The 14671-nt window shown below is 41.9% G+C and overlaps 1 protein-coding gene across 1 annotated transcript in view; it reads right to left on the bottom strand.

The window, feature by feature from the left end:
• Positions 1–1783: 1783 nt before the first annotated feature.
• zswim5 (zinc finger, SWIM-type containing 5) overlaps positions 1784–14671 on the bottom strand; it is a 52417-nt gene continuing 39529 nt past the window's right edge. Inside the window, exons 4-16 of the mRNA XM_062404943.1 lie at positions 13284–13432; positions 12230–12380; positions 11071–11247; positions 10774–10950; positions 10004–10150; positions 9747–9884; positions 7828–7979; positions 6955–7057; positions 6383–6518; positions 4957–5114; positions 4673–4836; positions 4179–4260; positions 1784–3151 (exon numbers count right to left, since the gene is read on the bottom strand). Of these exons, the coding sequence (XP_062260927.1) occupies positions 2289–3151; positions 4179–4260; positions 4673–4836; positions 4957–5114; positions 6383–6518; positions 6955–7057; positions 7828–7979; positions 9747–9884; positions 10004–10150; positions 10774–10950; positions 11071–11247; positions 12230–12380; positions 13284–13432 (2597 nt within the window). The 3' untranslated portion in view covers positions 1784–2288. The remainder of the gene's footprint in view (positions 3152–4178; positions 4261–4672; positions 4837–4956; positions 5115–6382; positions 6519–6954; positions 7058–7827; positions 7980–9746; positions 9885–10003; positions 10151–10773; positions 10951–11070; positions 11248–12229; positions 12381–13283; positions 13433–14671) is intronic.

The raw sequence follows: 14671 nt of genomic DNA on the forward strand, positions 1-14671 counted from the left end.
ATTAACAACACTATGCCAATGGGTTAGAAAGAAAGGGGACCTATACGGCCCCCGTAGAGACAAACAACTTCCTTTGCCGAGGCATGTTGTCTAAAATATGTACGCTTACATCGCTAAGACATAAAATATACAGTATTTTTTCATATGTGCATTGTTTCTGCAACCCTTTGAGACATGGCCACTCATTTTCACAGTCCAGAATTAGCACAACCAGTAGCATACACAGCAAAGTAGCTTTTGTAACTACAGACCCTTTTCCATAAAGATTAAAGACCAGTAGAAACTTAGGTTCGGGAGTGACATGGATTTGAAACCACACAAAGTTTCTTAGCATGTTCCTTTAGTTATTAGCATATCAGCCATAATGGGAATGGTAAGTGCAGTTTCTTCAGTTCATGTTGTTTTTTTAAATGTTATAAATATTTACATTTTTCAATCACAAATGACAGCAAATTGTTTTTTCAGTATATCCGAACACTGCTTAAACCACCATTACTGATTTCTACAGTTGATTTAGCGACATTTGCTAAAGTCCCGTCTAGCAATTCTAAGCGTTAATTTAGTAATTTTCAGGCCACTTAAAAAACTGTATGCTAAATATTTACTTGCTAAAACCTCCATTATATTTATAAGCCAACAGCTTACTAGCTAATGACCAGCTAAGAAAGTTGATGTGAGACAACTGAACCTTAACAGTTCTTTACTGATGCTAACATGATGGTTAATAGAGTCGAGTGGACGGTAAGAGCATAGTTTGGGTTTTTCCTCACATTTCAATTAATTGTTCGATTGCTATAACAAAAATATTAACAAGTAAAGCCTTATTAGTGGTTTAAGATTGTTTATAATATATATATTCATGGTAAACAGTTTAGATGGCTTTTTTTCCAATCTGGACGAAATTTGTTTTCTTTAAATGAATGTCTATCTTGTTATTTCCTCGTTTATTATGTATTTTCTAAAGCTGCTGCTTGAAATGCTGATCATGCCGGCTTTAGTTTGTATAAACAGTGATGTTTGATGGGTTGTGGGAAGGAACTGTGCATTTATGTTCTGGGTTGTGAGGAACAAACAGTTCCCACTGAAGTTTTAGAAACGGAAAAGGGACTTTAGTTACAGGCAGAATCACTGAAGTCCACATGGTCCCATTAATATCCCAGGCTTCCTAGCAGAATACAAGACAGGGAAGTCAATGCCACTGGATGATACAAATTAAGAAGACTCGCCTACTATTGCTCCTTCACTAAATCTTGATCTAGCATGTGAGAAGTCATCGATGGAGTCTACAGATTTAAAAGGTCTTGGCCACAAGTAGCTATATAGAACGGTGCAGTGGTATCTCTAGAGATGGGCTTTCTGTGAACCCACTGTTCATCAAGTTGTATTTTTGTCACTTTCAGTGATCTTTCGGGAGGATATAAGAGACATAAAGTAAAATAATGTGCATGTGAAACCAATACTACTCTACCTTAGCGAGAACAGGCTGAATAATGTTGCTCTCAGGCTGCTGGATTTGGGAACATGCTTCCTATGAAGCAACATGGTTCACCCTCTGGAGATATTGATAATGGAAAGCACTGACCAGCAGGTGTAGAGGAAAGGAGCAAGTCTAGAGTGGCTTTAAACCTGTTGTGTTGACTTCTTCCACAGAAAGACCACGTGTGTGCAGTTCTGTATTCTGGCCTCTCTACTCTAAGATGCCCTGGATGAAACAAGAGGCCATTTCTGATAGAGAAGTTAAAGCTGACAAATAATACAGTCGAGGTATGACAGCAACACTATGTGTGTTTTCCACCTCAGTGGGTCTTTATGTTTGGAATAACATATCTCTTCCACTTTTAAATACACTTCATCTTAAGCGCAGCTGAAAGCGTCTTCTGGCTCAAAGTATGTACCCCATCCAACAAAATCATTTGGTTTCTCATATCGTCATGTGCCACTGAAAAACAACGTTCTTTTTGCTTTTTTGTTATCACAATCTCTTGATGTTTTTATCATCAGTTCAACATTAGTTGGCGGGTTAAACACTTTGTTTTTGTTGGTATTTCTTTGACATTTCAAGCCATTTCCCTCTTTTGCAGTCTCAACGAAGTAGAGCAATGTACTGCAACACTTCCTGGTTCACATTCAAGAAACAAAACAACAAAACAGGGACCAAAACTTATGACTTAGTCAACAAATGGCTCAACATAAGTAAAAAATACAAATAATCTAAAAAAATACTTAAATAGAAACGAGTACGTTCAATTTCTTCCCAGGCAGAGCATCCCTGTGAGGGAAGGGGGAGGTCAGCCGAAGCGCTCCCTGACCAACATCATCAGTTTCTTCTTGCCCTTGTAGATCTGTTTCAGGTTGTCTATGAACTGGGCAAACTGAATGTGGCCATCCTGTGCCAGCAGGAAAGTCTCCCTTGCTTTGCTCAAGAACTCTATGAACTCTCCATAGTGTCGCGGACTGATGTGCGTCAGTCGAGAGTGCGTGGTGTTGATGTAAGCTGAGATTGTGGCATCTAGGAGCTGCCGCAATGGTGCCTTGTCTGTTGACATCAGCTTCCCAGAGTTCCTTCTCCCAGGGATGCCAGCAAGACCCGGCGCTGTCATGGTGCACCGTCTGAGGATGTCAGACAGCACTGTGGCGCAGTGCACACTCTTCACCACCAGGGGAATAATGGCTGCAAGCTCATTTTTACCCAAAGAGTGGCTAAGTGCGCAGGCCCAGAGCACATCGTTAATAGCTGGGTGTGTGTCCTGGTTGTACGCCAGGTTAAGATGTGTCATGGCAAGGGAGGCCAATTTGAACGATCGCAGAGGATATCCTCTGTGCTCCATGTACCTTGCAATGGTAAAGAGCTGGGAGTATGTCATTCCTGTTGACGCTGCGTCAATCACGATCTGATAGGCCGTCTCGAAGGCAATGTGGTCCTTCTCGCATAGTGTCAGAGCTGACAGAGCGCAGTTCTGGGGGTCCTTCATGGCACACTGCAAGGCCAGGGTCCTTGCACAGCTGGCCAGCTCCTCACGTTGGGGGTAGTCGAGGCTGAGGCGCAGGATGGTGTTGTGGGACATAACGGTGGCTGCCACAATGCTGGTGGCCTCGGTTGGTGTGAAGAGAGTGTACCAGCTCTGTAAGATGCTGACCAATGCCCGCAGACCTGAGGAAGAGAGAAAGATTTATTGAAGACAGAATGTAAATTGTCGGATAGGGTCTCCCAGACAGAAGTCTCTCCTCAGTCAAAAACATATGTAGGCACCTGAAGGACTAAGAGTGAGAAACATGATTCCCTTGTCTCGATTTAACTGCTTGTCTTCAATTCTAAGTTTGTTGCCAGTTGGGGCCCTGACATGATGCATATAATTGATTCTTTCTCCAATCTCCACACAAGTACTTTGGAAAGGTTCTTGGTCACCCTTGTAACCATGGCCCTTCTCGACTGATTTGTTCAACCAGGCAGTCAGCCCTAGGTCGAATCATTCTGAAACCTCTTTTACTTAAGAATGATGGAAGCGATTGTAAACCTTCAATGTCGTAGGTTTCTTTGGAGCCTTCCCCAGATCTATGCCTATACCCAATCCTGTCTCTGAGCTCTGGAGACAGCTCATTTGACAGATCAACTGAAGTTAGCACATGACAACTTCAGTCAGTGTAAGGTCAAACTTCAAATGAAAAGCACCAGGGCAAAGTTTTGAGTAATTTCAGGAAAGGTTCAGACCACTGTCAACATAACAAAATAGCTTTAAGTGCTAAAGCCCCTAATTATACCTGCGGTGGTGGATCTAGGATTTTTCTTAATCAGGGGTCAACATTATATAACACAACATCTATGAACAATTCCTCATTCAATAAAGTGCACATACAAGTCATTCCTTGATTACTTCTGGCTCTATTTCTTTAAGCATTATTAATATTATATATATTTTCAGAATTGTTAATATGTGACTAGTTTATGCAAAAAACTACTAACAAAAGACTACTGACAGGACAGGGGCACTCCAGGGGCCAATCACATTTCATCTGGGGCCAGTGCCACCCCGGGATCGCCACTGGATCCACCCCTGGGTGCCATTGCATCACTGAACTACAGGCTGCACATTTTAAATGAATGGAAAAACATGAATGCAATATGGAGAGTACACTTGTTGGATAAGTCTCAGTGGTGTTTATTATGGGGCTTCACATACCGACTTCAGTGGCACAGGTAACCAGCCAGCGAACCATCTCTCTCCTTCGCCAGTTCAGTGTGGACAGAGTCATCCTCATCACCTGGAAACAAACAGGAGAAGATCATGATGTTTTCTGATTCTGAGGCTGTGTTTCATTAGAAAACTTATCTTTCAGTATTATCTGGGCAGCGTTGCAAATGTTCACTAGCCCAAACAGTCATTTTTGATTAAATGTTTAAAAATATTTAAATATAACCACACTCTCCAGTGAGGACAGATTTAACCAGCGTATACCAGTTCATACTTGCACTGACATCTCATGAATAGAAATTCTGTTTAAACTCTAAATACGAAGACACGTGAGGCCACAGTGACACTGCTGCTCAGTTTCTGTGTTGAACACAAAAGGCTCAATTATGTTGATTCTTCACACTAACAATAGTAAGACGCTGTGTGAAATTGTCTCTGTTAATTTGCAGTGGGAATGCAGAGGTTTGCAGAAATGACTGTACCTGCAGGCCGAGCTCCAGTGCTACATTGAGTAAGGTTATATCAGGCGGGTTGTCTGCGGGTGTGGCGATCTTAAAAGCGTCCTGGGCCAGTTTGAAGATTAAGGAAGAGGAGTGGATGTTTTTCTGGATGGCCTCCAGCACTGTCCTCAACCTCAACATGTCACCTGCAGGCAAAGGAAAGTGAAATTGAATACCTTGATAGAAATAAGAATCCTTACCAAGAACGATTTTATTGAAAGAGCATGTGAGGAGAGACTATGAAACTGAGGATGTGTTGATGGTACCTTTAGCAGCGGTGAGCATGGTGGAGGCCAGCTCGCACTGCTGTGACTCCAGGTGTCCCAGTGTGAACCAGCGGGGGTATCTACTTGGAACTATGGAGATGCCATGGTGAGGGTGGCCCACGTCCCCGGAGCCTCCTGATGACTCCAACACCGGCAGCCTGACAGAAACACACAACAACAGTTTGTAAAAAAAACACCTTTGGTCAACGAAGGAGCAAACATGGGGAGAACTACAAAAACCGGTGGCCCAATGCGGAAAAATAAAACATCAGAGAAAGATGGTGTGTGTGTGAGGGAGAGATAATGACATTCCTGTGTTGTATTGGTAAGCCCAAGGGAGCAGGCTGTCTGCAGCCCACTCTTGCTCTATGTGGCCGCCATCTCCCTCATGTCTGCCTCTCCAGCCAACTACACAGCTCCGCCCACACGCTTAGCATTTATGTGCTGGTATCTATATCATTGTTTAACCACTGAGGCACCCAAGGAAAAACAGGAAAAAATAACTGGCTAATGGCTCAAACTACTAGTCAGGTTTAGCAGTATAACCGGTAGGCAGACAACAACAACGATGTTGAAGAGCTGATATATTTTCAGTTCTCACATTATGTACTGACCTGTAGCTACATGGTAATAAGGTCAGTTTTGAAAATGTAGCTACTTTGTTGTTATAGATGGCGACTCGATTATAAAAAGTTGCTTCTCTCACAAAAATAATACAATCCTCACTTCATCACTAATTGAACTGTGTAAATGACAATAGACTACAACATCATAGTTGTTTGAAGGATCACTTTTCTCATGTCTATTCAGTAAATATGAAACTGGAGCCAGCAGCTGGTTGGATTATGATAAAGACAGGAATAGTATTCCCATCTGAGTGTCAGCAAGAATGCAAAATGCTATCATAATAGATGATAGTACTTAGATTTACTGGTACATGAAAGTTCATGAGGGTGATGAATAATTAAAAACATCTGCTATTGTGAAAAGTGAAATTCAGCAGCAGCGCAAACTGCAGCCGCAGAAATGACCATAAAGTAAAACTGAAAAACTGAACCAAGGTAGGAGGTTAGAATTCTACTTTAGTTTTGCTACTTGTAGCTAAAGCATACAGTTGTCTTCAACTGTCAAAATAGTGACATAACAAAATACATTGACTTAAGACAGAAGTACTCTTTATTGTAGGTTCTATTAGGAACTAATTAAACCTAAAACTAATATAAATAATAACATAAAGCCTACCATTTGTTGTGACTAAGCTATTATTCATTTTACAGCAATTAAATGTATAGATAGATATAAATGTGTTATATAGTACATATAATATCCAGGAGAGAGAAACCTCTTACAATTGTATGTACCTGGGTATGGTGACAAAAAAGACCTTGAATCCTTGTTAAATAATAAATTGAGTGTAGAGACTGACCTCATTGCGCGGAGAGCCACCTTATACGCCAGGTCAGCGTCATGTGGCAGCAGGGCGGAGAAGAGGTACTTGGCGAAGGTGTGCATTGGAACACTCTCCCTGTGGATGACTTCCCCAAGACCGCTGAAGGGACCGGCTGCACCAAGAGAAAGACCAAATAAGGATTTGTTTTTAAGGTGTGAACTTGATTGACAAAGAATTTCAGTAAAGAACCTTGAGAGAAATCAGTATAACACACAGATAACTCCTAGATTATTTAACCTCTTTAAAACTGGCCTTTTCCCAGGCCCCTGATTTAGAATTACTAGCCCTAAATGAATAGAGTATATTTCTGCAAATACTAGGTCGATATGAATAATCTTGGCATCTATATAAAAGTAACACTTTTTCTGCAGAGGTGTAAACGTCAGGATAGACGTTAATAGCTCCCAGTAAATGAAGATGGAACACAACATAAATTAATGATTTCATTTCCACCTGAAGAAATGTGTTAGAGTGAATAACCTCTGTGAAATTTTGCAGGGCAAGTGTTCTGGGAAAGAGTTGTCATTGTTGTCATTGTTGTCTCGTACCATCTAGTAGCTGTATGGCCTGTTTCCGAAGAGTCTGAACCAGGAGGTCATCCAGCTCCAGTTCTTGAAGTTTTGCAACGATCTGCTCCTCGTTACGACAAACCTTCAACACATTCACAACACAAACATTATTTACCAAGGCAATTGAATATTAGATTTCATTAAAATGAGAGGAAGATCTTGCATAATGTTCTGAAGCAGCTAATAAACCTCCACAAGTCTTCCTAAAACAGTCATTGTTAGAGACTGGTTCCAAGGCAAATGGATTAATTTCAAATCGATAATGTCATTGAATCCTGTTATAATTATTTCCATAATCTAGATACAGTAAATTGAGATATATTAATTGATACAAATTAAAAGGAGTAGAACTAAGCTGACTTAATTAAAAAAAACTTTGAAGTTTAAATACCCTTTAAGAAGGGATTTGAGATTGAGGAATTACCAGACGTGCTGCACTTAAATACCTCAAACTCTTGAATCAGTGCTTCTCAATTGTTACAGTTAACAACAGAAAACAGATTTTATTTTAGCCAGTGATCAAGTAAAAAGTCAGTTCACTGATTTGATTATTTCTTAATGATATTCTTGTGTGAAACATTAGTGTGTGTTGATTCTCATGACATGAACAAAGGTCTGTGGCAGCTGTGTTAAGCACTTTAAAAGAGATGATCATTCGCACTATGAAATGCTGCTTAAATTTATTCTAAATCACAATGAAATTAAGTATTGTGGCTTTCTGTTTATTGGGAACAAAAGCAATTGCTGTTGTCTGCAAGGACCAAAGTCAGCTGCTTTCAGACATGCACCGATAGTCTCACAACTGCATTATTACTACAGATCATCAAGTGGCAGTGTGTGGTTCAGTCATACCTTATCCTGAGCATAAAGGCCCTCTGGCATGATCCTCTGCTGGCCCATACCCATGAGAGTCACCTCTAAAGCCAGAGTCAGGTACGACTCCCCAGCATCAGGACAACCCCACACTGGCACATGGTGGTAGACTGGAGGTCTGGGTTCTCCCTCTGAAGGTGGAAACAAAGTAAGGAAAGAAAGAACGAATAAAGTTAGATACAATGTCCCTTGTGTGGCAGACATATTCTGCTTCAGTCAGTAAGGTTATTAATAACATTTATTAGCAACATTAGTGGCATATGGAGTGACCCGGTTCATGTCTCGGTGGGTTGAAGCCGTTGGGAGCATGCAATGCACCAAAATTTGTATCAGGCAGGGTTGGTCATCAGTGTACACTGAGAGAGTTACGGGTCACTGTCCTTATTACCCCTGTCAATACAGACAGTGAATCGATCCCTCAGCAGCTGCATCAGTTTTTTGTCACATCTGATTGAAACGCACTAGCCCGAGCGGAGCTGCACACACATAATCGTAATGTGGCTGCCAACCCTGCACCAATGCTGTTGAACTAAGAACAGATGCCACGAGTTTCAGCTGCTGATTGGTGCACATTTGTGTCCGTCTCTCCCCCACCTCATCATTCAGCTTAAATCCCCTCTATGCAACATATCCCCTCAATCCTGTTTATTCCAGGGATTTATGGGGAATGTATTATGTCAATGAGTGTCCGCACTAAGACACAAGTACAAACATGTGTGTCTCTCTGTGTGTGTGTGTGTAGAAATCTAGGAAAAAGTGCAAACCTTTTTCACAGATTAAACCCCAGCACAAAATCTGTTTTGGTCCCGTTTCAACTGTTGATTGGTTGATTTTGAAAAGATCAGAAATGTGCTCTTTGATTGGCTACATGTAGCTGGTTCCATCCCCCATGTTGACGTTCCCAGCTGTCTTCGGGGAGGAAATAAGGCAACCACACACACACACAAAATAATCATACCACTCTCCTCAAATTCCCCAAACAACAAAGGACAATCATTCACTCTGTCTTAAGAACACACACTAGTACAATACACACACTACACACACACACACACAAATGAGTGTGCCAATGGTCATTGCATTGTCTGAACTGACAATGGTTCCCTGTAGCCTAGTGACAATGGGAAAACCCAACCTCTATTCTGCTTTGTGGCAATGGCCACTGGTGCAAAAAGGCCCTGGGCAGGGTGAGAAATGCAAATGGTGATGGATTCTACACATACCACACACACACACACACACACACACACACACTCACTCACACACACACACACACACACACACACACACACACACACACACACACACACACACACACGCACACACAAAGAAGAGTGTGGTTTAAATGAGCAGGGTGTTGCAGCTCAATCCATTCATGCTCTGCTAGTTCATGGCTGTGTGCAGCACAATGGTGCCTGGTCCACATGTAAGAACATTGGGTGTGTGGTCTAATGAGTCACTGCTGGTGAACCCCATCACCTCTGCATCAGCTGGATTAGTGGGTCAGGAAGTATTATACCTTGTGTTTGATACGTTTGCTACTGTACCGTCGAGGTTGAATGCACTTATTGTAAGTCGCTTTGGATAAAAGCGTAAGCTCAATGAAAAATGTAAATGTAAATGTGATAAACATATCGTTGAGTGAGGAGACTGGGAGGAGTTTAATGGTTCAGTATGCATCTTACTGAGGTTCATACTGCCTGAAAACTCAACACATGAGACTAAAAAACCCATGAAATAATGGAATTACACAGGATCCAGGAGCAGAAAATAAATAATTACAGGCCTCCTCATTTTGGCTTTTAAATAAGTCGAATAAGAGTTTAGATGATTTCTTATAATAATTCCCTTGAAAAAAAAACTCAATTAAAAAAAGAAACGGAATTATGTGTTCGCACCTCCGGTATCCATGCTGTTGTCGTCATCCACGCGGCAGGTTTCTGTGAGAGTGATGAACAGACAGCCAATCGGGTCTAAGGGATGACCGACCCAGCCTTCTAGGTTCGTGGTGGAGGTCACACCCCTCTGGAGGAGCTCTGACAGAGGATGAGAGGCGAGAAGTAAGCCAAATGTAAATTGAGTGGTCATGGCACCGTCGCTCCAGAAACAGCATAATAGGTATGTGTGTGCACGTGTATGTGTGTGTGTATGATACCTTTCTTTTGGTGTTTGTAGATGTCCATCTGTCTCTGCTGTTGGAGGCGAAGTGTGTTGATGATAGCAACAGCCAATCGCAGGGCTTCCCTGGAGTAACCATGGGAGCGCAGGGCATCGACGCGAGCGCATGCTGTTGGTACATGGTCTGTGTGGTTGGCAATCGAAAAAAGGTGGGGTCAGAACAGCTTCATACTGATATACACACACACACAGAAATTAACGTGAAAAGATCAGAAAAGGGCTTTTTTTTTTCTCCAAAAACTTACTTTACTCCCTCTTTTACTAATAACCAAAGAAACACTCACACTGTGGGTATTATAATGTTGTTATAATGCTGCACAAACACACTTTCTCACACAACCACACACTCTGCAGGCTCAGCAGAATGCTGGTGCGTGTCTGATAGCTGGCTTAAGTTGCAGAATCTGACAGATCTTAGCTGGAAGCTGCTTACTGCAGATACTGGCCTCAATATCAGCAGAATTGGAGTGTTTCTGTGTGTGTGTGTGTGTTTGGAATGAGAGATTGTGGGTATATAGATGTACCACAGGAACACTGTCATTCCTCCTGAAAATCAAGTTTTCAGAATCTCACAGGTTCCACAGGAAGAGTGTGTGTTTGTGTGCATGTTGTTCAGTGCACGTATCTACCCTGAATACATATCAAATTTGACAAAATGAATAATAGAGTATAAATTCAAAGAGCAAATAATGCAAAAGGTAAGAATACGGTTTTCTTCGGGAAATGAATAGTGAATTGTTATTTTACCGAGCCACAGCGGCAGTCCCTGTGGGTTGAACAGCAGGCTCTCCCCCTCTCTCTGGTAGGACGGGGACATGTAGTAATCGCTGCTGATGATCCTCTGGAGGTGACTGTCCTGCCAGTGGAGGTCACAGGCTTCGTTGGCCCGGCTGAACACTGTCCTCCTCGGCCTTGACACAGAGTCTAAGAAAGACAAAACACATCAAACACATCAGTCAGAGTGACAAGTTGCTCCATCAAGATCGAATTAATTCTGGTTTGCTTAATATTTTGATCACAAAGTATGTGCGTGTCTGGACCCACCCTGTGCAAGGTTGCTCTGTGGAAGAGCGTTAGTGATGTTTGGAAGCTCGCTGCCGTAGTTGCCATCCTCCAGTGGGCAGACGTCCATGTCCCCCCACTTCTTCAGCTGCTTGAGCCAGGTGCTTTTCTCCTCACTTTTACAGTGGGGGTTTAGCACCACGCACACCCACAGTGCACCTGGGGAAATGAGGGCGTCAGAGGTCAAATTAAAGAGGACACAAAGGGAGTGTGGTCCTAAATGAGAGACTTGACCTTCTCCGAAAAACTGTAAGTCATCAATTAATTATTCAAGTCATTTATCAAGCAAGAATTCTAAACATTATCAATTGTGAAAGTAAAAGGAGGTAGAAGATACAACATTTTGGAAAGTTATTCAACTGAATAATCGAAGGAACAGCAGACTTTATGAAAATATTCTACGCTCTTTTAAAAGAAAAAAGATTAAATGTAATTATAATTAATTATAATAATAACAGAAAAACTAGAAAAATCTGCAGAATAATCGTCATGTCAAGTGAACAATATGCTGCACGTTATTACATCCCACATCCACAATTATGATTGTAACTGCAAGAATAAAAAACAACATTAACCGACAACTTTTTTCAGTTTTATAAATTGTCATATTTAATAAATCAAATGTTTGAAATAAAAACTGACAGCTAGGTGGCCTTCTCTGCTTCCTTATTGCTTTTTCCTCTAGAGTTATACATGAACCTCAAACTATATGTGCATCTGAGAAAAATAGTCAGGCAACAAACTCTGACTGTCTGGCTGTTTTTTTTTTGTCGCCCTGTGTCTGTGTCATGATCTCCCTCGCTCACCCAGGAAGTGTTCTTATTGACCTCTTAAATGCTGAGATTGATTGCAGAGAAGCTGAGCAGCCGTATTGATCGGCAGCCTTTATCATTCACTCGAGTGCGAGGAGCGAGAGGAGAGGCTGGAGCGGGAGGAGAAGCTACAGACTAGATGGCCTAATAGCTTAGTGACTGAGCGTTAACCTAACCAGGTGAATATTCATCTCAGTCACAGACAGACTGGACACATCTGTTTGACCGTCACGGACTCACGAAAACAACAACAAAAATTAAAGTGGAGAAATCAGTAACAAATATTTCTGCATGTTTCTTTTTGCACAACATTCCTTATCTCTACTTACCCAGCTCATCCCACAGCTGCCGACACTTGTCCGTCATGCCCGTGCCCTGCTGTCTCCATAGCGACAGACGAGGGTCCGCCATAAACTGTTCCGTTATGAGCGTCAGCATTCGGGCGCCGTTGGAGTCTCGCATTCGTAGCATCTCCCGCACCTGGAAAGACCCGGAGAGCACAGTTAGAGTCATTGTATGTAGAACGTTAGTCATTACAATCTTTTCAGGAGAGAATCAAAACTTTGAAACTATCCGTGATATTAAAATCTGTATAAAATTATATATGTAATTATTACTGTTGACAGTTAATCTGTTACATTTCTAGTTCCATCTTGCCTTAAGAAAAAAGCCCCTCTTATCAGCGGTCATCATTTCAGGCTTTTTGGGGGAGAAATCTTTTCTGGCATCGTTTAGCAACAGAACCATTTAAAAGAGTATTGATTTAGCACCGGTATCATAAAAACGATACCTAACTCTATGCATGATCTGAGATGCACTGAAGATTTAATTAGCCACATCATCTCCTGAGATGAAACATAAACTCACTGATTCAACTAGGAAGCGAATAAAAATCCAATGCAGCTCAGGTTGAAACGTACATGATAGAGGGATACATGTCTGAAATCCAGGCACAATGGAAACGATAGAGCATGATGTCTGACACACACCCACCTCATCCAGTACATCTAGCAATTCATCTTCTAGTTCAAAAGCAGACTGTAAGATGTTATAAAACCATTTCAATCCCACCTGAAACTAAATAAAAGAAAGAGTTCGGCATTGAAATGGAGAGATTCACCAGGTTCTTCACTAATAGCAACCCATGACAAATTGGAACCATTGTTATTAAAGGAATAATCATAATAGCAATATAAATAGATATAGCACAAGGTAGTTTTTAGTGTTAAAAATTATGTTTATCACACAAATTTTACACATTTTATTATAGTTTCAAAATAATCACCGGTGAATTCAAATGGGCTGCTACATATTTTTACTCTGTGGTTTCTTGCATTAATAATATCTAACACTGAAGCAGAGGTAGGAAGCAGTGACGTGTACCTTAGCAAACATGGAGTTGAGCTGCTTCCCAGAGCCATAGTATCCTCCCTGGGATAGAAACTGTTTAACTTGCTCCCTGACCTGATCCTCGTCCAGATGCCAGCAGTTGTCATCGTCAATGCTGGCACCTGCAGTTGGGTCTGGTGCACCTGGGAATACATACACACATATACTTAATGGCAGGCACACACACACACACACACACACACACACTATATGGAACTGCATGAAAAACTGAATTAAACTGAAAACAGAGGCACAGTTTCAATCCAGCATCAACATTCCTCTCGCATCATGAAAGATGCTGTCAGCAAAGGTACGTCTGTGTATTCGCTGGGTCTAGCCATTCCTTCCTGTTCACAGTTCTTAACCGAGAAAAGAAAGTAAACAGAGGGTAACTATGGGAAAGGGAGATTTCTTTTAGATAGCCACTCCACAAAAACACAGCTTCCTTTGCTAGATACTGACATTTGATCCCAGATTTATTCCTTCGATGTTGAGAGGGAGTCATAAATAACCATCCTGAGAGCAAAACTAAGAAATGAGAAATTCTGAGGTCATCGAAATCGTTGCCAACGCTCACTGCTTTCAAACCCATTTGTTTTAACACTTAACTTAAGTGCACCAATGTGACATTTACAAAAAGCTGGTCTTTCTACTCTTATCATACACTGCAGGGATATAAGTCCAACTTTATTTTCCTTCTATTCCACTCTGAGCGTCTGCGTCTGAGAAATACTACAGGGAAATGTAGATATGCACTGAAGGGCCCTATGGGTTGAACAGCTGCTTTGATCTAGCAGGAAGTGAGCTGAGGAAGGCCCAGAGATGTGTTTCCAACTGGCTGGGAGTACGCTGCAGCAAACAGCAACATTCCTCCATCAAAGGCTGCCTCGCTCCTGGATCGACTGAACTTCAACCCCCATGATCCCCCTTTGCTGAGGGGAAACACAGCCCGGGGCTTCCTGGACAGAAGAGCTGGAGAATGTCAACATTTAGCGAGGAGGATGAAATAGAGAAACATAACGAGTTTGTTTGGTGAAAGGATGTGTCTCGTTTGTCGTTTCCCTGATGCACGCCCATTGCTGTTCACCTCCTCCTTTTCGTCTCGGTACTTTCGCCGGCCCTTTCATCTCTCCACTCCTTTCCGCCTCCTCCCTCCCATTTCCCTGAGTGCCATTTCTCCTGTCTCTTCCTCTCAGTGTCCCCTTCCTTTCGACACATCTCTCCTTTTTACCCTCTGCAGCATCCATTTCATCATTCAACTTGTTTTTCTCTGCTTTCTTCAACATAGCCCAGCCACTGGAAGGAGGTGGTGACTGGAGAGTAGGAAATGAGAAATCAAACGAGCCATTTGAAGCCTGGGTTTGCTGCTTCGCCAGAGTAAT

Source organism: Platichthys flesus, chromosome 14 (assembly GCF_949316205.1).
Source record: "Platichthys flesus chromosome 14, fPlaFle2.1, whole genome shotgun sequence".
Lineage (NCBI taxonomy): Eukaryota > Metazoa > Chordata > Actinopteri > Pleuronectiformes > Pleuronectidae > Platichthys > Platichthys flesus.